Source organism: Carcharhinus amblyrhynchos, chromosome 15, assembly GCF_965287045.1.
Source record: "Carcharhinus amblyrhynchos chromosome 15, sCarAmb.v2.hapA, whole genome shotgun sequence".
In the NCBI taxonomy this organism is placed as follows: Eukaryota; Metazoa; Chordata; class Chondrichthyes; order Carcharhiniformes; family Carcharhinidae; genus Carcharhinus; species Carcharhinus amblyrhynchos.
In genome coordinates, this window is record NC_137338.1 from 65,302,162 (window position 1) to 65,329,109 (window position 26,948).

Genomic DNA, 26,948 nt, shown 5'->3' on the forward strand with positions numbered 1-26,948 from the left:
CATTTTTAATGTAGTAAAACGTCATGTGTTACATTATGGCAACGTAATCAGACAAAACTGACACCAAGCCACATAGAGGGAAGGCGACCAAATGCTTGGTCAGAATGGTAACTTTTAACTAGTGTCCAATGGAGGAAAGAACAAGAAGTATTCAGGAAGCGAGTTCTTGAACTTCAGTCCTGTGCTGCTGAAGGTGAGATGATAAAAACCAGGGATACACGTGAGGCCAGCATTGGAAAAATGCAGCCATCCGGGAGGGTTGGAAGGGGGGAGTGAGGCCATGGAGAATTCCAAAGATGCAAATGTTTCAAATTTGAGGAATTGCTGGACTGGGAACCAAGCGTGTGGAGAACTCTGGAGCAAAGATAAGTAAATGAAGTTAGGGTAATGACAGCCCTGGTGTATCTGACTGACTGAAGGAGAGGAGTAAGGGACTATACAGCTTACTCTTATTCCTGAGAGGTGAGGGTTGACTGTCTACGTTAACTGCTGCTGATGGGCTGCTGTGTCCATATTGAGAAGTCATCATTAAATCTGTGACGCGAGATAAAGAGACTTTGTCATCAGTGTTCGTAAATTTGTAAAATTTGTTGGGTTTATGATTTGGGGGAAGGTGATCGTGGCAGACTTTTAGGCTGATGCTTCATTGCTCTCACCTCTAAGTCATGGGTTCAAGCCCCACTCCAGAGATTTAAGCCCTTATCCCAAGCTAAATATGCCACAGGAGTGAGGGAGTGCTGCACTATTGGGGTGAATCTTTTGAATGAGATGTTAAACCAAGCTGCCCTCGCAGGTAACCACAAAACATCCCTTGGCATGACTCAAAAGAGAGCAAGAGGAGTTTTTTTCTCTGTCCTGGTCAGTATTTATCCCTCAACCAATATCCCAAAACAAATAATCCTATTGTTTTCTTATTGCTGTCTATGGGAGTTTGCTGTGTGCAAATTGGTGCTCCATTTCCTACATTAATTCTGAGATTGTGTGTCAATTGTAATGAAAGACTGCAAAAGATTTTGAGATGTCTTGAGATCAGGAAAAGGGTGACATGATTGCAAGTGCCCTCGTTCCCTCCTCGTATCCCATCATTGCAAATTTGCCAAATCTCATTTTACTAGTGATGCCTTATTTTAAATTTAAGGCTCAATCTTTTGGGGGAATTGATTGCCCAGTGGTATCACTAGACTCTTAATCCAGAAATTCAGCTAAAACTCAATTCATGTTCTGGGGACCCAGGTTTGAATCCCACCATGGCAGCTGGTGGAATTTGAATTCAACAAAAAAATCTGGAATTAAGAATCTACTGATGACTGTGAAGCCATTGTCAATTGTCAGAAAAACCCATCTGGTTCACTAATGTTCTTTGGGGAAGGAGATCTAATGTCCTTGCCTGATCTGGCCTACATGTGACTCCAGAGCCACAGCAATGTGGTTGACTGTCAACTGCCGTTCAGCAACTTGGGATGGGCAATAAATGCTGGCAAGCCAATGATGTCCATGTCCCACTAATGAATAAAAGAAAACACCTTTACACTCATAATATTTGAGCAATTGAAATAACTGTTATTAACTGTCTGTCACTCCTTCCCTCTGTCAGAGCTTAAACATAGACGTAGAGTCATAGAGGTTTACAGCCTGTAAACAGGCCCTTTGGCCCAACTTGTCCATGGCACCCCTTTTTTTTAACCACTAAGCTAGTCCCAATTGCCCGCATTTGGCCCGTATCGCTTTATACCCATCTTACCCATGTAACTGTCCAAATGCTTTTTCAAAGTCAAAATTGTATCCGCCTCAACTACTACCTCTAGCAGCTTGTTCCAGACACTCACCACCCCCTAAATGAAAAAACTGCCCCTCTGGACCCTTTTGTATCTCTCCCCTCTCACTTTAAACCAATACCCTCTAGTTTTAGACTCCCCAACCATTCGGAAAAGATACTGACTATCTAGCTGATCTATACCCCTCTTTATTTTATAGACCTCTCTAAGATCATCTCTCAGCCCCTACGCTTCAGAGAAAAAAATCCCAGTCTATCCAGCCTCTCCTCATAACTCAAACCATCAGGTCCCGGTAGCATCCTTGTAAATCTTTTCTGCACTTTTTCTAGTGAATAATATCTTTCTATAATAGGGTGACTAGAACTGTATGCAGTATTCCAAGTGTGGCCTTACCAATGTCTTGAAAAACTTCAACAAGACATCCCAGCTCCTGTATTCAATGTTCTGCCTGATGAAACCAAGCATATTGAATGACTTTTTCACCACCCTGTCCACCTGTGACTCCACTTTCAAGGAGTTATGAACCTGTACCCCAGATCTCTTTGTTCTATAACTTTCCCCAATGCCCTACCATTAACTGAGTAAGTCCTGCCCTGGTTCAATCTACCAAAGTGCATCACCTCGCATTTATCTAAATTAAACTCCATCTGCCCTCCATCTTGATCAATTGGGTCAGACCTCTGACCCAATTGATCAAGATCCTATTGCAATCCTCGATAACGTTCTTCTCTGACTATGCCAGCAATCTTGATGTCATCTGCAAACTTACTAACTAAACCTCCTAAATTCTCATCCAAATCATTAATATAAATGACAAATAATGGTGGACCCAGCACCAATTCCTGAGGCACACTGTTGGTCACAGGCCTCCAGTTTGAAAAACAACCCTCTATAACCACCCTCTGTCATCTGTAATCCAGCCAATTTTGTACCCATTTGGCTACCTCACCCTGGATTCCACGATGTAGACTATTGCGACAACTTATCATGCGGTACCTTGTCCAAGGCCTTGCTAAAGTTTCTGCTTATACTTCCAGTAAATTAGAGAGGGGTTTGGGAAGCTCCTAGCAGATTCAGCAAAAGTTATTCTTGGAGTGTTAAGAGAGGAGTGTGTGAAAATAATCCCAGTAAGAAGTCTCACAACACCAGGTTAAAGTCCAACCGATTTATTTGGTAGCATGAGCTTTCAGAGTGCTGCCCCTTCATCAGGTGAGTCAGTCCCAGTAATCCCAGTCTCCAAACTGTTAAGTATCACCCAGTGTCTAGACTGTCCCTCCTGGGCATTTCAAGTGAGAAAATGATTTTGATTGGTGGACGTCCCACGTAGAGCTTGGTGCTCTGTTGACAATGTGATCAGTCGGAATTCTCCCAAAAAATTTCTAAATGTCCCCAGCGAGGAAAGCAATGAGATTCCTGCAGAGATGGTCGGAGTGATTCAGTTCACAATTTAACCACACTTAGAATTTTATCTTGGAGTGGACACCTAAAGATGCTGGCAAGTCCTTCTCCTTGGAGATCTGGGCACCATTTATAAAGGGCACCTCAATCTCCAGACAAACCTATGCACCCCACCATTTCCTAATTGCCAGGTTAGACCCCCTCCGCCCCACTTGCTGGCATCAGACTTTGCCCACTCATAGGTACCGCCATCCCACTCCATTGCCCCCCTCCAAGGGAGTGACATCCCACTATGGGGTCAGCAAAGGCCTTCCATTCAGTCCACTGTTCTGATCTTTACTGAAACTGGCTTTCGCACCCCAGCTCCACCCCCAACCTGTTTTAGAATGAGAGCCATGACCCCCTTAATCCTCTAACTGCTCTTGTACCTTTACACAATGCAATGATCACTCTATTGATTGTCCTTGTTGCTAAAGGGAAGGATTGCCAAGTACTTTCTCGCAAAAAAGGTGTTTCCTCTTTAAGGTGTTTTGCTTCCCCCACTGAATAAAGTTTTCCCATCTCACTTGTGACATTGAAGTAAGTCAGTTGGAATTAATGATGCCCAGAGCTAGTTGGCTGGACCTGATTCCATTGATTTTTTTTTTCTTTCCCTCTCTAGTGGCTCGTTAATGAGTGTATAAACCCCCACTAACGAAGGAGCATTTACTTAGGGAAAGGTTAGGAGGTCCACGGCAGGGCAAGACCTCGGAGGGGGAGAGCGTGTACAGCTGCATCTTCTGAGGCTGCCTCTGGTGACTGGGCAGCATAGCCTTACTGCATCAGAGAGTGGAGATAGAGCGTTTCTGCTTGACTGGGCTGTCTGCTCGCGGCAGAGTTTGGCTCTGGAGTGGGGCACGGTGCAAGGGTTGCTGTGTGGACGACTTTTGGACGATGTGCTTCTGAGCGAGAGCAGCAAAAGAGAGCTAGGCATTAATGCGCTGCTCCTCAGACATTTCGGAGATCTGAGCGTCTTGACTTGACTTGGCTACGGCTTGAGGCTGAGACAAGCGCTTGCTAGAGGGATGTTCAGTAGACGTTTGTGTGGAATAGGCAGCGCCATGACAATGGGTCACTGTCACAGCGTAAGTCGGCAACCTCCCTAAACCGAGTCCACCCCCCCACCCTCATGCACACACACACACAATGTCGTCTAATCGAATCCTGTGTTGCCTTTCCAGATAGCTCGCCAGCTTCCCTGGATTTTGCTGACGACACAGGATTGCTTTGCCTGAAGATGGAAACACTGGAGTCGGAACTGACCTGCCCTATCTGTCTGGAGCTCTTCGAGGATCCGCTGCTTCTGCCGTGCGCCCACAGCCTCTGTTTCAGCTGCGCCCACCGCATCCTGGTGTCTCACTGTGCATCCAACGAGAGCGTGGAATCTATCGCTGCCTTTCAGTGCCCGACGTGCCGCTATGTCATTTCCCTCAACCATCGTGGTCTAGAGGGGCTGAAGCGTAACGTCACTTTGCAGAACATCATCGACCGCTTTCAGAAGGCTTCAGTTAGCGGTCCCAACTCGCCAGGCGAAAGCCGCCGGGAGCGACCCTTTGACGGCAGCGCCATGACGACGGCCGACCGTATCCCCTGCCAGTTCTGCGAGCAGGATCCGCCGCGGGCGGCTGTGAAGACCTGTGTGACCTGTGAGGTCTCCTACTGCGATAGCTGCCTAAAGGCCACCCACCCCAGCAAGAAACCTTTCACCGGGCACCGGCTGATAGAGCCTGTCCCCGACTCGCACCTCCGGGGCTTGATGTGCCTGGAGCATGAGAGCGAGAAGGTCAATATGTACTGCGTGACGGATGAGCAGCTGATCTGTGCCCTGTGCAAGCTGGTGGGACGGCATCGAGACCACCAAGTGGCAGCACTAGGAGATAGATTTGACAAAATAAAGGTACGTCGATCGTTTTACTGCACTTTTTTTGCTTCGTGTGTTGATGGGGGGGGAAGATGCCGGAACATGTCAAATGTTATCTGCTTGCACCCCTGGGAAACACTGCAGGATATTTCAGTACACTATAGGCGCTATATAAATGCAAGTTCACATTGTTGTTGTCAAAACCCCATCTGGCTGACAGATTTTAATGCATCCAAAGTCAATGTCTGATAAGAGGATGTGGCTGATGAACAAGCGCTTCCCTCAGTAATATAGGAGATGAAGGGAAAACGGAGTGTGTTTCAGTCTGGAAGGTGCTCCACTTGATAAAGGGAGTCCAAACATTTAGAACAACATCCTAAACGTTTGGACTTCAAGAATATTAGGGGTCAAACTCCAGTTCACCCCATAGAGATAGTCTTTAAAAAAAATCAAAGGAGGTAAATCACTACGTACATATTATTTTTAAATAGGCTATGTACTCACATAGGTAACTCCAAACAAGGTTTCCTTTTTAATTGTAAAGTGATAATTCATGCACGGTATCACAGTGGTCATTGCCTCACAGTGGCAAGGGCCTGATTTTGTTTCCTGGCTTGGGTCACTCTCTGTGAGGAATCTGCACATTCTCCCCATGACTGCGTGGGTTTTCTCCGGGTGTTCCAGTTTCCTCCCAGTCTGAAAGACATGCTGGTTAGATGCATTGGTCATGCTAAATTCTCCCTCATTGTTCCCAAACAGGAGCCAGAGTGTGGCGACTAGGGGATTTTCACAGTAACTTCATTGCAGTGTTAATGTAATGTGACAAATAAATACATTTTAATAAATTTTAGCATCCAAACTGCGCTGAAATTTACATCAAACCACAACAAATAACAGGGTCCCTCAGCTGGTGTTTCTGCTCCGTATCAACATCTACCCACCCATCTGGTTGGTTCCCAACCCAGCTGGTTTTGTGTGGACACTCTTGGAGTCAGTGGTTTCTTGGCAGAATGCTGACACTGTGAGTGAAGGAACTGTTGTGTTGCCATTCAGGTTATGCATTGCAGGCTACAATCCATCCTTGCTGCAGGGACCTATCATATATGAAGCTCATCTTTCTCTTAGCAACGACTGTAATTCTATATCCTGCGCACTCTCCTTTACTTCTCCCCTACGTACTCTGTGAACAGTATTGCTTTTTCTGTATAGCACACAAGAAACAATACTTTTCACTGTACTCCACTACATGTGACAATAATAAATCAAATCAAGATGATCTCTGGGGACCCCCCCACTACTGCTCCTCCTGCGGGAGCAGGCGGCAATCAATTTTGGATGGGCCCTGGGAATCAACTGTTGGGAGGATTGCAGAAATTGGCTATTTGGGGGCTTTGAGAATCATCTCCCACCAGGAAAATTGGGAATCTTCTCCTTGGGGTAATTGGGAATCTTCTCCTTGGGGTAGTTGGGAATCTGCTCCCTGGCTGGTTTTACATGTGGCTTCAACATCGAAGCCTTCCTGCAAAATGGCCGAGCAAGCTTCTCCGTTGCATCAAACTGCTGCAAAGAAATGATCACATGGACTGCAGTGACTCAAGAAGCAGGTCCACCACAGGGAACCAGGGGAAATAATTTCAACTTTGCCAGCCATAGTAGTATCCAAGAATTAATTTTTAAAAGTCACCGATGTCTGTACTTTCAATGCCATATCTTCTATTTCTCTATTTCCTTATTATGGTCCCCCTCTCTCTCTCTCTATGGCCCCTCTCTGGCTACATTATCTCATTGCTTCGATTTTTCTTATGTCTGCTCTCGCGACCCTAATTTTTTCTCATGTCCTCTCCTGCTATCTTCCCTCCCACTTCACCCTGCTTTTTCTTATCCTCTCTTCTCGTCCTCAAATAATCTTTTCCCAGTTTCTGTCTTTAACCCTTCCCTCAATTTGATTCGCGTAATGTGTTTGTTTAATGTCTTTCATAAACTCAGGACTTCCCCGTTTTAGCAAATTAACCCCTTCAGTGCAATACAGTAATGATTTGATTTATTAGTATTAAATGTATTGGTATACAATGAAAATTATTGCTTTTTTTGTGTGCTGTACAGTCAAAACATACTGTATATAGGGGATAAGGAGAAAAGAGGGTGTAGAATATAGTGTAACAGGTATAGACAGGGTGAAGAGAAAGAACAACTTAATATATGCTAGGGCCATTCAAAAGTCTGATGGCAGCAGAGAAGAAGCTGTTCTTGAGTCAATTGGTATGTGTTTTCAGACACTTGTATATTTTTCCTGATGGAAGAAACTGGAAGAGAATATGTTCAGGGTGTGTGGTGTCCTTGATTATGCTGGCTGCTTTCCTGAGGCAGCAGGAAGCGTAGACGGAGTCAATGGATGGAGATTGGTTTGCTTAATGGACTGGGCTGTGTTCACAATCCTTTGTAGTTTCTTGTGGTCTTATCCACAGCAGAAGCCATACCAAGCTGTGATACATCCAGATAGGACGCTTTCTGTGGTGCATCAGTAAAAATTGATCAGAGTTGTAATGGACATGACATTATTAAGACAAATTTCTTTAGTCTCCTGAGAAAGTAGAGGTGTTGATGGGCTTTCTTAACTATAGCGTTGATATGGAGTACGATGTCTAGCAGCCAATTTGCACACAGCTAGACCCAAAACCAATAATGAAATAAATGGTTAGATCGTCTATTTGTAGTGATGTTGGTTGAGAGATCAATAGGACACCAGGGAAACATCTTTGCTCTTTTTGAAATACTGGAAGGAAAGACGAGCCTCTGTTTAATGTCTCGTCTAAAAGATGGCACCTCTGACAGTGAAGCATTCCCTTGGTACGAGATCTTGGGCTCAAGTCACTGGGCTGGAGCTTGAACCCATGACCCCTGACCTAAAAGGCAGAGATAGCTGGGGCATTAATTTACTGAAAGCCTACTGTACATTTGTCATATTCTTTCATGTTTCAGTATGGGGAATAAGACTGGGAGTGGAAAATAGTCAGAAAAAATACATTTGGAAACTTAACTAGCTGAGTGTATGTCAGTACCACGAACAGCATTGCCCATATATAAATATGAAGAGATTGAATGGATAGATTGTCCAAGCTCAGGAAACTAAAAGCTTTTCCTGAAGCTGAGGTACATTTTTATGTAAGTGAAGACACTATTTCATGTTAATTCATTATTAAGTATTTTCAATTCTAACTAACAGCACTTTTGAAAAATGTAATATCTCTCGGGAGCTCATATGGAGCTCGTTCTTTTCACAAGGGGAGAGTACATTTTCTCAATGGTCCTTGCTGTGATAAGCTCTAGGCTCTGAGCCAGAAGGCTCTGTGTTTGAACCGTGCTCCAGACAGTACCCAACTGAGGGGAGACTGGAGAGTGGATGCTCATGTCTGGTGGGTATGGGTACTTTCTTTCCTCTAATCAATTAGGCCCATCAAACCCTTACATGCGAGAAAAGTAACCACCCGCTTTTCTTCAGGTTTGTTCTTGCCAAGGATAGGAAGCAATGCTGCACTGGTCAATTCAAATGTAAACAGCAGCATTTTTGGAAATGGGTTTCATTGCTAACCAAGGGATGAAACTCAGGAAGGTCCCAATCTTTTCCTAGCATGTGATTGTACTGGAAGGGGTGCAGGGGAGATTCACCAGGATGTTGCCTGGGATGGAACATTTAAGTTATAAAGAGGGATTGGGTAGGCTTGGGCTGTTTTCTCTGGAGTAGAGAAGACTGTGGGGCAACCTGATTGAGATGCTCAAAGCCAAGTGCTGGCAAGGCCAACTTTCAAGGCCAAGTGCTGGCAAGTGGGATTAGGTGGACAGCTCAGGGCCTTCCATGCGTTGGTGCAGCCTAGATGGGCCGAAGTGCAGGCAGTGCACATTTCTGCTCTGTATTTACTCTATGATTCTGTGACCGGCCTCATGTCCACTTTGTCAGGAGAGTGCCCTGCACGTGTCACACATCTTGCTGGTGATTACCTTTACAGTCATTGCCCTCTTTGCGAGGGCCTCTTCCATTCTTCAGACTTCATGCACTCAGGGGGTGATGTCCTCTATTTACACCAGACAGAGTGGTTGCTACCCTCACTGAGTTCAGCTGATCGGGTGAGGTGAGGTACCAGGTTGTACCTGCTGGTGTGCATTACCAGCTATTGAAGAGAGGACGACACTGGGACGCCACTGAGCCTTATTCATTTTCAAAACCAGAGTGTGCAGTTGCCCATGATGTTGTGCCAAATGTACCAAATTAAACTAATCCCTTCCGCCTTCCCTTGGTCCATATCCCTCTACTCCTTGTATATTCATATGCTTATCTAAAAGCCCCATAAACGCCCCTATTATATCTGCCTCCACCACCACTCCTGACAGCGCGTTCCGGACACCTACCACTCTCTGTGTTAAAAACTTGGCCCTCACATCTCCTTCGAACTTTGTGTTCAAATCTGGGCTCTAGACTTGAGGAAAGATGTCAAGGCCTTAGAGAGGATGCAGAAGTGATGATCAATTGGGTCATGAGGGATGAGGGACTTCACTTAATATCCAGAGGCTAGAATGGTCTCCTTGGAGCAGAGAAGGTTAAGGAAATTTAATTGAGATGCTCAGCATGGTTTTGGATAGAAGAAATAAGGCAAGCCGAAGATTCAGACATCAATCTCTGCCCCACTACCAAAATGGACACAGAGGACTTCATCAGGCTAATGAGGCAGTGGGATTTCTTCCACAAGCCCCAAGAGGTCAACAGTGAACACAATGAGACAGCCAATGAACCGAAACAGCCGACAGAAAGATCGAGGCGCAGCAACTGAAGAGGAACGAATTGAATTGGACTCATCCAGAAGGCCGCTGCCCTCCACTCGACATGTATGCAAGATTCATCACCGCACTCACAAGACAGCCCCGAGCATCACCCAAGCACAACGCAATGCCATCCGTGCTCTCAAGACCAACCACAACATTGTCATCAAACCAGCAGGCAAAGGAGGGGCCACTGTCATACTGAACAGAATGGATTACTGCAAAGAAGTGTACCGACAAAGTAGAGGGTTTATAGGTAAGCCTGTCATCTCTAAGGTGGGGACAACTTTGTGGGCCGAAGTACCTGTATTGTGCTGTAGTTTTTCTATGTTCCTATGACAACTGAACAACAAGGAACACTACAGACAGTTACCCGCAGATCTGACCAAAGAACTAATCCGTCAACTCAACAGACTGATCAAGACCTTTGATGCGAACCTTCAGAGCACCCTCCGTGCTCTCATCCCATGTAGTCCCCGTGTTGGAGATCTCTACAGCCTCCCGAAGATACACAACCGGCTGTCACATCATATTGTGCAATGGCAGCTTATGTGAGAACCTTTCTGACTACGTTGAGGACATCCTGAAACCCATTGTACAAAGAAGCCCCAGCTTCTGTCACGAAACTACGAGCTTTCTACAGAAACTCAGCGTACATGGAGCAGTTGAACCAGGAGCACTCCTCATCACAATGGATGTCTCGGCACTCTACACCAGCACCCCCCACGATGACAGCATTGCTGCAACTGCCTCAGTACTCAACGCTGACAACTGCCAATCTCCAGATACAATTCTACAACTCATCTGCTTCATCCTGGACCACAATGTCTTCACCTTCAACAACCAATTCTTTATCCAGACACACACAACAGCCATGGGGATCAAATTCACATCTCAATATGCCAACATCTTCATGCACAGGTTCGAACAAGACTGCATCATTGCACAGGACCTTCAACTGCTGCTATACACTAGATACATCGATGACAATTCCTTCCTTTGGACTCATGGTGAACAATCACTGAAACAACTATATGATGACATCAACAAGTTCCATCCCACCATCAGACTCATCATGGACTACTGTCCAGAATCGGTTGCATTATTGGACACACGCATCTCCATCAAGGATGATCACCTCAGCACTTCACTGTACCGCAAACTCAGGATAACCTCACAATGCTCCATTTCTCCAGCTTCCATCCTAAACACGTTAAAGAAGCCATCCCCTATGGACAAGCCCTCCGTTTACACAGGATCTGCTCAGATGAGGAGGATCGTAATAGACACCCACAGATGCTGAAAGAACCCCTCATTGATTGATAGTTCCAACGCGCCACAGTGAAAAACCACACTGACCTCCTCAGAAGACAAACACAGGACACCGCAAACAGATTACCCTTTGTTGTCCAGTACTTCACCTGAGCAGAGAAGCTATGACATCTTCTCCGGAGCCTCCAATATGTCATTGATGAAGATGAACACGTCACCAAGGCCATCCCCAAACCCCCACTTCTTGGCTTCAAACAACCGCACAACCTCAAACAGGCCACTGTCCGCAGCAAACTACCCACCCCTTCAGGAGAACAGTGACCAAGACACCACACAATCCCACCACAGCAACCACTGCAAGACATGCTGGATCATCGACACAGATGCCATCATCTCACCTGAGAATATCATTCACCAGGTACACGGTACTTTTGCAACTCAGTCAACGTTGTCTACCTGATGCGCTGCATGTCCTGAGGCATGGTACATTGGGGAGACCATGAGGACGCTATGACAACGGATGAATGACCACTACTCAATAGTCACCAGGCAGGAGTGTTCTCTTCCTGCTGGGGAACACTTCAGCAGTCACGGGCATTCAGCCTCTGATCTTCGGGTAAGTGTTCTCCAAGGCAGCCTTCGCGACACACGACAACACAGAGTCGCTGAGCAGAAACTGATAGCTGAGTTCCACACACATGAGGACAGCCTGAACCGGGATCTTGGGTTCATGTCACACTACTTGTAACCCCCACGACTTGCCTGGGCTTGCAAAATCTCACTAACTGTCCTGTCTGGAGACAATACACACCTCTTTAACCTGTGCTTAATGCTCTCTCCACTCTCATGTCTATATCTTTAAGACTTGATTACCTATAAAGACTCGCATTCCAATCATTATCTTGTAAATTGAGTTTGTGTCTATATATGCCCTGTTTGTGAACACAACTCCCACTCACCTGAAGAAGGAGTGATACTCCAAAAGCTTGTGCTACCAAATAAACCTGTTGGATTTTAACCAGGTGTTGTGAGATTTCTTACTAGACATCAAATGAACCAGCAGTGACATAAAGAAACAATTATTTACTGCACTGCAAGTTGTGATCTGGGATAGTGATGAGCTTTACTAACTGTATAAAAGGAATTGGATAAATAAATCGAAGGGCTATGTGGCAAGAGCAGATAAGTGTGACTGATTGGATAGCCAATGATACAATAGGCCAAATGGCCTCCTTGTATCATTCAATCATTCTCTGTGTAGGGCCAATCAGATAGCTCTTTCAGAATGCTAGCACAGACCCAGTGGATTGAATGGCTTCCTTCTGGGCTCCATAATTCTTTCTACAATCAGAAACTCTTTGTTAAAACATCAAACATTAATGTTCAAGTCAGCTAGTGAAACTTTGGCAAGATTGTGACATTTTCAATTGGTGTGTTCCTGTTGAAATCCTATCTTAACCATGCAAATTGTGACTATGCTAATTCTTGAGTGGACTGGATTGCTTGTTAAGTGAGTGGCCCACTACACTTAGCAAAGGTAGAAAAATAGGAGCTTTCAAACTGAGAAATGAAATAGCATTACATGGCCTTTCAATCTCTGTCAGTGAATAACTTGGGCCCCAGCCAACAGCTGAACAATGTAAGTAATGTATTCCAACTTGTCAGGGTTAATGCCAGTTCCAGGACTGACTTTGGGAAAATGTGAGGAAAAGACTGGCCCAAGAGAAGAGAGGGCTAATTGAGAACTGATATCCAACCTCGGAATGTTCTAGAAGAAAGCGAAAGGCTTTGTGATGTGTTCTGTGTTTTGTTACTTTTTAAAAAAGGAGAGGAAATGCTTTGGGCGGGAGTTGGGGGTTAATCTTCCAATGCTACCATGACCCCTGCATTTAAAGAATGTCAAATCGATGCTTTTAAAAGCAGTCTTGGACAGTGAGCACAGCAGCAGTCTCTGTCTGCTGTGTAAGCTGCAAGGACAGAGCTATCCACACGGAAACTAAAGTAAGAGAGCTTGAAGGAATTATTCAAACATACCACTGAGTTACTTTTAGCAGAAAGGCATGACTAACATACTGTGATGGCATGGTGGCTAGTGAGGCTTACTTTCTGTGAAAGCACAATGTAAATTTTTGAACAGTGTCCTCAATAAACCCATATCCTTCCTGTTTTTTCCACTCTTACTGCATGTTATCTGTGCTGCTATCTTTTGTGGAAGGGTGGAGTAATTAGTGCATGGAGACTTCCACACAGACAAAGTCAGTTGTTCTCCACTAACTATCAAATCTTCCATTCATGAGCAGCTGGTGAAGAATTCAATGGCTAACTATTTCCTACCCTCCTTTCACTAGCAGTTGATTGGCATTGACAAAAACGGGTAGGTCACACTGGAGGGGGGCGGTGGTGTAGAATATGACCATGGAACTATTGTCCATTATGAGAAAAATCCATCTGGTTCACTAACGTCCTTTAGGTAAGGAAATCTATCATTCTTATCTGGTTGGCCTGTATGTGACTCCAGTCACAGCAATGTGGTTGACTCTCAACTGCCCTCCAAGGGCAATTCTGGATGGGCAATAAATGCTGGCCAGCCTGTGACACCTGTTGTGGGAAAATTTACCACTGTAGTCAGGCTGGAGGTTCAATTGAGCTTTTATTTCGGACACAAAGCTTCAGGGAGGAATCACTGGTATTCCGCAGTACTTGGCGTCTACATTCTCAATAATACAATAGGAGTGATTCATTTTTATACTTTTCAGACAATGGATAGTCCGGACATTAGCCATTTAACACATCATTATAGTTGAGTAGGATTGATAGTTAATACATAGTTTTGTCATGCTGTGATAGAGAAGTCAGAGTAGCATCGATAGTTAACACATCGTTACAGTCAGATGTATACAGACATTGGCATTTAACGTCGCATTGTTTCATAGAATGGATACATTTCCTCTATCAGTGACTATCAATGACTTAGTTTCGGTCTATACATACAGTAATTGGTTTTGCTGCATTTATGTATTCCCATTCCCATTTGTGGCTAATCTCTTTATATGACCTTATTGTCCTGAGTCTGGCCTTATCTTTAAAGTGCCTCAAGCTCTTACTGGCTTCCTGCAGCATTTGTTTCCTGCATGTTTAACTTTAAATAACTGTGCCGCATGTTTTAATTTCAAATGGCTGTCTGCGCTAAAATCAGTGCCTGCTTAATGTCTCTTTCTCAGGTAACTATTTTATGTGCCAGGCCACCATTGTGTGTGTCAGGTACCTATCTTGATGATTTTCCCCCCTTCAGGCCCATGTCCCACGAATGAATCGAAAAAAATGAAATGTTCGCTGTGCCGGTGATTTTCAAGTTGAGCCACCATTGTTCAACATTGAGGTGACTGTTGCATTGCGGGTCAAATAATTCCTTTAAAGAATGAGGGGGCAGGTGACATTTGTCTTGGGAAGTATTGATATTCAATTATATTCCACTTCATTGCAGAGTTAAATAAAAATTAAGTAGGCAGTGAAATGCGTTACCTGTTTTATGCCAAGGCCCCTTGAATTGAATGAATACTTTCTGACCATTTATAGACGAGACACGGACATTGATTGGAGCAAGTCTGTGGGTAAACTCTTCAGTTAACCTGTGCTATCATCTCCTCATGTCAGATAAGTGACGTGTGGTTTACAGGAGAAATGATGAAAAACTCATCAAATGCATTAAAGCGCATACTGAAATCAACTTTTTCCTATACTCTTTAACTATTCCTGACACTTTCTATTTATATCCAACAATGTCAGTCAACTAACTTGGAGTACTGTGTGCAGTTCTGGTCGCCCCACTACAGGAAGGATGTGGCAGCTATTGAGACGGTGCAGAGGAGATTTACAAGAATGTTGCCTGGATTGGGAGGCATGCCTTCTGAAGACAGGTTGAGGGAGCTAGGTCTCTTCTCCCTGGAGAGACGAAGGTTGAGAGGTGACCTGATAGAGGTTTATAAAATGTTGAGAGGAATAGATAGGGTGGATTCTCAGAGGCTATTTCCCAGGGCTGAAATGGTTGCTACGAGAGGACACAGGTTTAAGGTGCTGGGAAGCAAGTACAGAGGAGATGTTAGGGGTAAGCTTTTCACTGAAAGGGTGGTGAGTGAATGGAATCGGCTGCCATCGGTGGTGGTAGAGGCGAACTCGCTGGAGTCTTTTAAAAGACTTCTGGATGAGTATATGGGATCTAATGGCATTGGAAGTTACAGATAGTTCTATGGCTTGGTAGGTATAGATGTGATCGGCGCAACTTGAGGGCTGAAGGGCCTGTTTGTGCTGTAGTGTTCTATGTTCTGACTAAATTTACATGTAAAATATTTCAGTAAATTCTGTTAGCTGTATAATTCCTCGAGAGGCTGATGAAACATTTAATTGTGCTTACAAAGAATGATTTGTATTTCCGTGACACACTTCCTGATCTCAGGATATTCCAAAGCTTTTCCCAGCTAGGGAAGTATACTATTATAATGTAAGGGGATGAAGCAGCGAATTTGTGCATTGAAAAATTTCAAACAGTACGTGATAATAGCCATATGATCTTTATTATAAAATAAAAGCAAAATACTGTGAATATGCTGGAATTTGAAACAACAATAGAAAATGCTGGAAAGTCTGAGCAGTTAATTAGGAAGCATTGGTTGGACTAGGAGATTACAGGGACTAGGAACGTCTGAAATGTGGAGTTTTTTCAAGGAGCAGCTACTGTGGGTCTGTGATAGGTATGTCCCTGTCAGGCAAGGAGGAATTGGTAGGGCTAGGGAACCGTGGTGCACAAAAAAAGTTGATTTGTTGGTTAGGAAGAAGAAGGAGGCTTATGTTCGGATGAGGCTTGAGGGCTCGGGTACTGCAGTAGAAAGCTTTAGATTGGCTAGGAGGGAGTTGAAGAGGGAGTTAAGAAGGGCTAGAAGAGGGCATGAGATGACTTTGGCTGATAGGATTAAGGAGAATCCTAAGGCGTTCTATAGGTATGTCAAGAACAGAAGGTTGGTCAGGGCAAGATTAGGGCCAGTTACAGACAGTAGGGGGAAGTTGTGTGTGGAACCGGAAGAGATTGGAGAGGCATTGAACCATTATTTCTCTTCGGTGTTCACGCAGGACGATATGAATGTAGCTGAGGAGGTCACTGGGGTGAAGGGGTGTAAAATAGAAAGTATTGTAGTTGATACAGAGGATGTGTTGGATATTCTAGATGGGTTGAAAATAGATAAGTCCCCTGGTCCAGACGGGATTTACCCTAGGATTCTATGGGAGGCAAGAGAGGTGATTGCAGAGCCACTGGCTCTGATCTTCAGGTCGTCGTTGGTCTCTGGTATCGTACCGGAAGATTGGAGGACAGCGAATGTTGTCCCATTGTTTAAGAAGGGGAGCAGAGACTTCCCTGGGAATTATAGACCAGTGAGTCTTACTTCTGTAGTGGGCAAGGTTTTAGAAAGAATTATTAGGGATAGGATTTATAGTTATTTGGAGAGTAATGAATTGATTAGAGATAGTCAGCATGGTTTTGTAGCGGGAAGGTCGTGCCTTACTAACCTTATTGAGTTCTTTGAGAAGGTGACCAAAGAGGTGGATAGGGGTAAGGCAGTAGATGTGGTATATATGGATTTTAGTAAGGCGTTTGATAAGGTTCACCATGGTATGCTTCTGCAGAAAATGCAGATGTATGGGATTGGTGGTAATTTAGGTACTTGGATCAGGAATTGGTTAGCAGATAGGAGACAGAGGGTGGTGGTTGATGGTAATTATTCATCATGGAGTTCGGTTACGAGTGGTGTGCCTCAGGGATCTGTTTTGGGGCCACTGCTGTTTGTAATCTTTATTAATGATCTGGATGAGGGTATAGTTGGGTGGATTAGTAAGTTTGCTGATGACACCAAAGTCGGAGGTGTGGTAGATTGTGAGGAAGGGTGTCGAAGTTTGCAGGGTGACTTGGACAGGTTGCAGAGCTGGGCCGCGAGGTGGCGGATGGAGTTTAATGCGGAGAAGTGTGAGGTAATCCATTTCGGTAGGAATAACAGATGTGTTGAGTATAGGGCTAACGGGAGGACTTTGAATAGAGTGGAGGAGCAGAGGGATCTAGGTGTATGTGTACATAGATCCCTGAAAGTTGGGAATCAAGTAGATAAGGTTGTTAAGAAGGCGTACGGTGTCTTGGCGTTTATTGGTAGGGGGATTGAATTTAGGAGTCGCAGCGTCATGTTGCAACTGTACACAACTCTGGTGCGGCCGCACTTGGAGTACTGTGTGCAGTTCTGGTCCCCACATTACAGGAAGGATGTGGAGGCTTTGGAGAGGGTGCAGAGGAGGTTTACCAGGATGTTGCCTGGTATGCAGGGGAGGTCCTATGAGGAGAGACTGAGGGATTTGGGGTTGTTTTCACTGGAAAGAAGGCGGCTAAGAGGGGATCTTATAGAAACATATAAGATGATTAGAGGTTTAGATAGGGTGGATGGTGATAGCCTGTTTCCTCGGATGGAGAAATCTAGCACGAGGGGGCATGGCTTTAAATTAAGGGGGGGTAGTTATAGGACGGATGTCAGGGGCAGGTTCTTTACCCAGAGGGTGGTGAGGGACTGGAATGCCCTGCCTGCTGCAGTTGTAAATGCGCCTAGTTTGGGGGCGTTTAAGAGATTGGTGGATAGGTTTATGGACGAAAAGGGATTGGTTTAGATTAGTGGGTCAATGTTTTTTTTTAAAAATAAGACTGGTCGGCGCAACATTGTGGGCCGAAGGGCCTGTTCCGCGCTGTAATGTTCTATGTTCTATGTTCTGACAGCATCTGGGGGATAAGAGAGTAGAGCCAACGTGTCGAGTCTGGATGATCCTGCATCAGAGCTGAAGATGAAGAAAATAGATTTGTAACTGTTAGATTAGGAAGGGGATTGGGGTACAATTGACAAAAATGTCATTGACAAAGGGAATGTAAATGGTGGTGATCATGGCTAAGGAGGGTGCTAATAGGGGCCATTCAGATTGGGATGTGTAGATGGCAGTACAAAGGTAAGCAAAGTGTCAAAGGACAATTTGAAACATGTAACAGCCCTTGTGGGGCAGGAGGGAAACAAGATGGAAAGCAGGGTTTTTAAAAAGTGGACAAATGAAACAATGGAAGAAATGAATATTAAAAATAATAATATAGAATAATAAAAATGAGTAGGATGAGATGAAATAAAATAAATGGGAATGGACTAGAGGTGAAGGAGAAGGAGAGAGTTCATATTCAGTCAATATTCAGTCCGGAAAGCTGTAAAGTGCCTCATCAGAAGATCAAGTGCTGCTCCTCCAGCTTTTTAACAGGGAGGTTGGATGAGGGATAATTTTTGCCAGGACACTGTCCATGCTATTCCTTGAGAGAATGCAACTGGATCATTTATTTCCATCAGAGAAGGCAGAAGGTGCCTCAATTTAATATCACATCAGGAAAGAAAGTTAGGTGAAGGTTCTGAGGGAAGGAAGTCAAGTGCATTCTGGACCAATGCCCCAGGTGCAAGATAACTATAAAAAAACCCAAAGACATAAGAAAAGAGTCAAAGTAAAGTTCCATCATACTTGGCAGCCACTTTGAATATATTATTGTGGAAGATTCCTGGGATTTGTGGTAGTTTTCAGTGCAGATGGCACATCTGGCTGATATCCCTCATAAACATTATATTAGCGGCAAGAGTAAGTCAGTAACGTACAAGCCAGAATAGTGGAAAGTGCTGAATGGGGATTTCCACACCCATTTCTAAAATGGGCAGTCTAGTTTAGAAGTGGGCAAGCTGAAAATGTATAAATCTATTATATTTTTTCTGTATGTGTGTCATGACAGAATGGCATTTGATGTTGAGGATATCAATTAACTTTCAGTAGCAGCACCCACACTCCTGCAGACTCCTCTTAAAGAATTTTAAAGATGAGTGAGGCGACGAATGAATACTTTCCTTTAGTGCTCACCAAGGAGAGGGGCCATGTGTTTGAGGATGAGAGTGTGATACAGGCTGATAGGCTGGAAGAGGTAGATGATCTGAGGGAAGATGTATTAGCAATTTTGAAAAACCTGAGGGTCGATAAGTCCCCTGAGCCAGATGAGATATATCGTAGGATTCTTTGGGAGGCAAGGGATGAGATTGCAGAGCCTTTGGCTTTAATATTTGGGTCCTCACTGTCAGCGGGAGTAGTAAAAAGTCTCAACACCAGGTTATAGTCCAACAGGTTTATTTGTAGCAGGAATTGTGCTGGAGGACTGGCAAGTGGCAAATGTTGTTCTTCTGTTCAAGAAACGTAATAGGAATGACCCTGGTAATTATAGGCCAGTTAGTCTTACTTTGGTGGTCGGTAAGTTAATGAAAAAGGTCCTGAGGGATAGGATTTATGATCAATTAAAAAGGTGCAGCTTAATCCGAGATAGTCAACATGGATTTGTGAAGGGTAAGTCTTGTCTCACAAATTTGATTGAATTCTTTGAGGGGGTAATTAAGTGTGTAGATGGAAGTAGAGTAGTTGATGTCGTATACATGGATTTTAATAAGGCATTTGAGAAGGTTCCCCATGGTAGGCTTATGAAGGAAGTAAGGAGATATGGGATTGAGGGGAAATTTGGCTGATTGGATAAGTACCTCGCTATCTCAGAAGACACAGGGTGGTGGTGGATGGAAAATTTTCAGACTGGAGACCAGTTACCAGCAGTGTACCACAGACAAAGTGATACCATCATAGAAATCCTACAGTGCAGAAAGAGACCCTTTGGCCCATCGAGTTTGCACTGACCACAATCCCACCCAGGATTGTGCTGGATCCTCTGCTATTTGTGATTTTTATCAGTGACTTGGAGGAGGGGGCTGACAGGTGGGTTAGTAAATTTGCTGATGACACCAAGATTGGTGGAGTTGTGGATGAGGTGGAGCACTGTTGTAGGCTGCAAAGAAGCATTGATAGGATGCAGAGCCAGGCTGAAAAGTGACAGACGGAGTTTAACCCTGATAAGTGCGAGGTGATTCATTTTGGTAGGACAAATTTGAATGCAGATTACAGGGTCAACAGCAGGGTTCTGAGGAATGTGAAGGAACAGAATGATCCTGAGGTTCATATCGATAGATCTCTGAAGGTTATCACTTGAGTGGATGTAGCCATGAAGAAGGCCTTAGCGTTTATTAACAGGGGGTTTGAGTTTAAGAGCCATGGGATTATGCTGCAACTGTACAGGAACTTGGTGAGACCACATTTGGAATATTGTGTGCAGTTCTGGTCACCTCACTATAAGGAGGATGTGGAAGCATTGGAGAGAGTGCAGAGGAGATTTACCAGGATGCTGCCTGGTTTGGAGGGTAGGTCTTATGAGGAAAGTTTGAGGGAGCTGGGGCTTTTCTCTTTGGAGCGGAGGAGAATGAGAAGCAACTTAATAGAGGTTTATAAGATGATGAGAGGGATAGGTAGAGTGGATGTTCAGAGACCATTTCCTCGGGTGGATGTAGCTGTTACTAGGGGGCATAATTTTAAGGTTCATGGTGGGAGATATAGGATGGATGTTCGAGGTAGATTCTTTACTCAGAGAGTGGTTGGGGTGTGAAATGCACTGCCTGCTGTGATAGTGGAGTTGGACACTTTAGGAACTTCCAAGCACGTTGGATAGGCACATGGAGCTCACCAGAATGATAGGGAGTGGGATAGCTTGATCTTGGGTTCAGACATAGCTCGGCACAACATCGAGCACGAAAGAGCCTATACTGTGCTGTTCTATGTTCTATGTATGTCCTAATTTCCATCACCAAGAACATATTTGTTTTGTCTTACAAACATACAGCACAGCAGTGTACATCCTGTTGAGTGATACATCTGGCAGTTCTAGCTCTCAAAGACAGTGCCATATGGTCTTGCACTGAAACAACCTGCTCTATATGGTGTCTTCAATGTAGGAAAACACTCACGAGCTGTACGGAAACATATCACATTTCAAATATTTTATTGCATCGGGTTTATTCATTTGAGTTGTTGGAATTTCAGTTTCCGAAGGGGGCAGGAATGGTCAGGAATATTTTGAGTGATTGTGAGGAAAAGGAATATGTACCTTGTAGAATTCTCACTAAATATTGATTGTTATGTGGCAGGTAAAGTGTGATATCTCCAACACTGGACACCCTATCACATAGCTATCTACTAGCATTGCAAAAAAGACATAGTCATAGCATCATAGAAATCCTACAGTGCAGAAAGAGGCCCTTTGGCCCATCGAGTCTGCACTGACCACAATCACACCCAGGCCCTACCCCCATATCCCTACATATTTACCCATTAATCCCTCTAACCTACGCATCACGGGACTCTAAGGGGGCAATTTTTAGCACGGCCAATCAACCTAACCCGCATATCTTTGGACTGTGGGAGGAAACCGGAGCACCTGGAGGAAACCCATGCAGACAGGGGGAGAATGTGCAAACTCCACACAGACAGTGACCAAGTCATTGTTAACTTCCTAATAGAGTTTACTGCAGTACAATGCCAGTCCTCTATCCTTAATGGAACACATTTCATTTTCAGTCAAATGTTGAGTTTCAATGAATAATTGTGAAGGTTGAGATCAGTGATGACGGATTTCTGAAGTTGTAATTGGTATTTGTAGAATGATGCATTTGCACTCATTCTTGTAGTAGAATGAAGCAAGTCTCAAAACAGAGGATGTTGGTATCACACCCACTTCTAAAATGAGTGGTCTACTTTAGAAGTGGGCAAACTGAAAATGTAGAAATCTATTTTTTTTTTCTGTGCGTCATGACAGAATGGCATTTGATATTGAGGTTATCAGTTAACTTTCAGTAGCAGCACCCTCACTCCTCCAGACTCCTTTTTAAATAGTTTCTATCACCAAAAATGCATTTGTTTTGTCTTACAAACACACAGCACAGCAATGTATATTGCTAAAGATAAGTTCATAAGATCTAGGAACAGAATTAGGCCATTCGGCCCATTGAGTCTGCTCCACCATTGGATCATGGCTGATATGCTCCTCATCCCCATTTTCCTGCCTTCTCCTCATAATCCTTCAACTCATTACCAATTAAAGATCTGTCCAATTCCTCCTTAAATTTACTCACTGTCCCAGCATCCACCACGTTTTAGGATAGCGAATTCCACAGATTCACAACCCTTTGGGAGAAATAGTGTCTCCTCAACTCTGTTTCAAATTTGCTACCCCTTATCCTAAAATTCTGATCTCTCATCCTAGAATGCCCCACAAGAGGAAGCATCCGTTCCATGTCTACTTTATCCATACCTTTTATCTTCTCGTATACCTCAATTTGATCTCCCCTCATTTTCAATTTAGCACGTTGATACATCCATCTAAATACACCACTGGAAAACTTCAAATGGTGACAACACATCTGTACATCCCACCTATGAGATCCAAATAACCCTCAAGTTTGTACAGTAATGTCATAGTTGCCTTTATTTCAGATTCTCAAGAACTGCTCTCTGGCTGTGACATTCTATACCTTTTATCCCCTTGTATACCTCAGTTTGATCTCCCCTCACTCTTCTAAATTCCAGAGAGTATGGGCCTATATGACAGTATGGTTCAATCTCTCTTCATACAACAAATCCCTCCACTCTGCAATCAATCCACTGAACCCCCTCTGAACTGCATCCAATGCCACTACATCAAATAAGGGAACCAAAACTGCACAATAGTCCAGGTGTGACCTCACCAATGCCTTGTATAGTTGGAACAATATTTCCTTACCTTTTATATTCTATTCCTTTAGCTATAAATGCCATTTACTTTCTTTATTATCTGCTGTAACTACATTATACTTTATGTCCAAAATGTGAATGACTTTAACGTCAAGGAAAGGAATTTTCCTCTCCACATTTTGCATCCCACAGCCCACCAACTGGTAAAGATGGTTCATTGGAGCTCGGTTTCGCACCAACATCACAATGATTCAATGAACCATCAGTTCCACTCTCTGGGCCATGCCTTACAGAGGCTGTGTGGATTTTTTCATCGCCAGGCATTCTCCATGTTCCCAGCAGGATGAGGAGTTCATTACAAATCATACCTTTGCTCAGGAGGGGCTGGGGTGAAGCTCTCAAACCAGCTTTATTTGCACCCATCCAGGAAGCAAGTAGAAGAGAACTTTATCTCTGGGCAGAATTCCAGCTGAGATTCCGAAATGTTCTACCCCACTCTAATAATCATTCATCTGGACACATCCAACCTTCATTCTCTGCTCCATATTGTTCTTTCATTACACTTCTTTGAAAAAGATAAGTTTGTATTTATGTACCACCTTTCTGGCTATCAGAGTGCCCCAAATCGCTTTACAATGAAGTGATATCACTGTAGTAAATGCACGCAATGGGACAACCAATTTATTCGGAACAAGTTTCCCCCTAACAGCTATGATATAATGACCAGATAATCCATGTTAGTGATGGTGGTTGAGATTTGGTACGAAACTCTTGAGAACTCGCTTGCTGTTTGTTGATTGGGCGGCACGGTGACACCGTGGTTAGCACTGCTGCCTCACAGTGCCAGAGAGCCGGTTCAATTCAGGCTTCAGATAACTGTTTCCCAGGGTGCACATTCTCCATGTGTCTGCATAAGTTTTCTCTGGATGCTCCGGTTTCCTCCTATAGTCCAAAGATGTGCAGTTTAGGTTGATTGTCCATGCTCAATTGCACCTTAGCGTCAGGGAGATAAGCAGGGTAAACATGCAGGTTATGGGAATAGGACCTGGATGGGATTGTGTCTGTACAGGCTGAATGGGCCAAATGTGGCCTCTTTCTGCACTGTACGGATTCTATGAGATGGTTACATGCATCTGAGACAATGGACAGGACTTGGTTTAATGTTTCATCCAAAAGACGGTTCCTCTGACAGTGCAACACTCCCTCACTATTACATTGATGTATCAGCCTGGGTTATGTGTGCAGATTCCTGGAGTGAACCTTGAAGCTGCAGACTTCTGATTTATAGGTGGGAGCACTACTACTGAGCCACAGCTGCTGCGCTGCTGCAATACTCGAGGTCTACTGGACAGCAGATGTTTTGGGCTTGCATGTTCCTGATGGCATATGGTCAGGCACTGAACATACTAACCACATGCTGGGGTTATTGAACAAACTGCAAGGGTTGCCTGACAGGTTACCAATCGCTTTCTGGAAAATGTTTGTTAGTCATGACACCTTTGATGCTGAGCAGATCTGTCAGCACTTTCCTTCAAGGGATAATGAGATTAAAGTATTTGGCAAATCATTAATTATCAAAACCTGCACACTGGAACTGCCAGCTCTGGCTGGATATATCCTGGAGATGTCGACAGAACTAACATCCTGGCAGCATGGTGCAAGTGGGTGAGTCCAAATCCTCCACTCACTGAAGCAGGAGAATCCATCAAAGAAAGTCATACAATGTTGATCTGAGGAAATAGATGATCTCCTACTTGCTTGGAGTCAATGGACTGGTCATTATTTAAAAATTCTGCAACCAGCCTGAACAAGTGGACTGCTACAGTAACTGACTTCATTAATAAGTGTATAGAAGACTGTGTACCAAAGAAGCAAGTCCATGTGTTCCCCAACCAAAAACCATGGATGAACAGAGATATCCACTGCTTGCTGAAGTCCAGGTCTGAGGCGTTCAAGTCAGGCGATGCTGACCTATACAAGAAAGCCAGATACAATCTGTACCAGACCAAGCTAGAATCCCAGGCTAGCCACACCAACCCCCACTGACAATGACAAGGTCTGCAAGAGGTAACAGGCTACAAGATGAAGGCATGTAAATCGATGGCTCCAACACACCCCTCCCTGATTAGCTTTTTCCATTCTATGCCTGTTTTGAGCAAGAGGTCAGTGAGAGCATACCCTTCATCCTGGAAGCTCTGGATGAACCTGTATCTGGGGTCACCGTTGCAGATGCCAGTGTAGCTTTCTTGAAGGTCAACCCATGGAAAGTGACCTGGACGTGCAGTCAGATCCTGTGCAAATCAGCTGGCAGGGATATTCACAGACACCCTCAACTTCTCTTTACAACAATCTGAGGTCCCCGTCTGCTTCAAGAAGACAACCATCATCCTGGTACCTAAGAAAAGCTAAGCAGCATGCCTTAATGACTATCGGCCAGTGGCTCTGACATCCATCATTATGAAGTGCTTCGAAAGGTTAGTCATGGCACAAATCAATTCCAGCCTCCCGGACTACCTGGATCCACGACAATTTGCCTACTGCTGCAACAGGTCCACAGCAGATCCATTTCCCTGGCCCTGCACTCAATTCTGGATCATCTAGATAACAAGGATACATGCCAGACTCCTATTTATTGACTACAGCTCAGCCTTCAACACTATTCTAACAAAGAACAAAGAACAAAGAACAACACAGCACGGGAAACAGGCCCTTCGGCCCAACGAGCCCGCGCCGCCGTCCCATTGTCTCAGTGACCTATTCATGATTTTAGTCTACGCCTAATGTGCGAGGATCAGGGAGGTCCAATATAGGGACAATTTGTTACCCAATCAATCAGCCTAAAAGCGCATCTTTGGGATGTGGGAGGAAACCGGAGCACCCGGAGGAAACCCACGCAACCATGGGGAGAATTCTCATGAAACTCATCTCCAAACTCTGTGGCCTGGGCCTCCGCACCTCCCTCTGCAACTGGATCCTGAAACTCCTAACTCGCAGACCACAATCAGTAAGGATAGGCAACAACACCTCCTCCACGATCATTCTCAGCACCGGTGCCCCACAAGGCTGTGTTCTCAGCCCCCTACTATATTCCTTATACACTTACGACTGTGCGGCCAAATTCCCCTCCAATTCAATTTTCAAGTTTGCTGACAACACCACCATAGCGGGTCAGATTTCAAACAGTGACGAGACAGAGTACAAGGATGAGAGGGAATCTGGTGAACTGGTGTGGCAACAATAATCTCTCTCCCAACGTCAGCAAAACAAAGGAGATTGTCCTTGATTTCAGGAAGTGTAAAGGAGAACATGCCCCTGTTTACATCAACAGGGACGAAGTAGAAAGGGTCAAAAGCTTCAAGTTTTTAGGTGTCCAGATCACCAACAACGTGTCCTGGTCCCCCCCATGCAGACAATATAGTTAAGAAAGCCCACTAATGCCTCTACTTTCTCAGGAGACTAAGGAAATTTGGCATGTCAGCTTCGACTGTCACCAACTTTTACAGATGCACCATGGAAAGCATTCTTTTTGGCTGTAAGGCTCCTGCTCTGTCCAAGACCACAAGAAACTACAGAAGGTTGTGAATGTAGCCCAATCCATCACGCAAACCAGCCTCCCATCCATTGACTCTGTCTACACTTCCTGCTGTCTCAGCAAAGCAGCCAGCATAATTAAGGACCCCAAGCACCCCGGACATTCTGTCTTCCACCTTCTTCTTCCTTTGGGAAAAAGATATAAAAGTCTGAGGTCACATACCAACCGATTCTAGGACAGCTTTTTCCCTGCTGCTGTCAGACTTTTGAATGGACTTACCTTGCATTAAGCTGATCTTTCTCTGTAACACCACATTCTGCACTCTCTCTTTTTCTTCTCTATGAACAGTATTTTTTTGTATAGCAGGCAAGAAACAATGCTTTTTACTGTATATTAATACATGTGACAATAATAAATCAAATCAAATCAAAATCACACTCACTGTTTAATTGTCACCTGCTCTTTAATTCTCACTCACTGTCTTTCACTCGCACGCACGCACACACCTAGAGGCATTGACAGACACATGCACCCTCACACACATTTTCCACACCCTGCTCCTTCC

The 26,948-nt window shown here is 44.4% G+C and overlaps 1 protein-coding gene across 2 annotated transcripts in view; it reads left to right on the forward strand.

Moving 5' to 3' along the window:
* LOC145353376 (E3 ubiquitin-protein ligase Midline-1) overlaps window positions 1–26,948 on the forward strand; it is a 255,742-nt gene that overhangs the window by 63,302 nt on the left and 165,492 nt on the right. The window contains exon 2 of one of the 2 annotated variants that reach the window (XM_080204088.1): window positions 4,394–5,109. In XM_080204088.1, the coding sequence (XP_080060214.1) occupies window positions 4,450–5,109 (660 nt within the window). In that variant the 5' untranslated portion in view covers window positions 4,394–4,449. The remainder of the gene's footprint in view (window positions 1–4,393; window positions 5,110–26,948) is intronic. The other variant, XM_080204089.1, reaches the window with a different exon arrangement.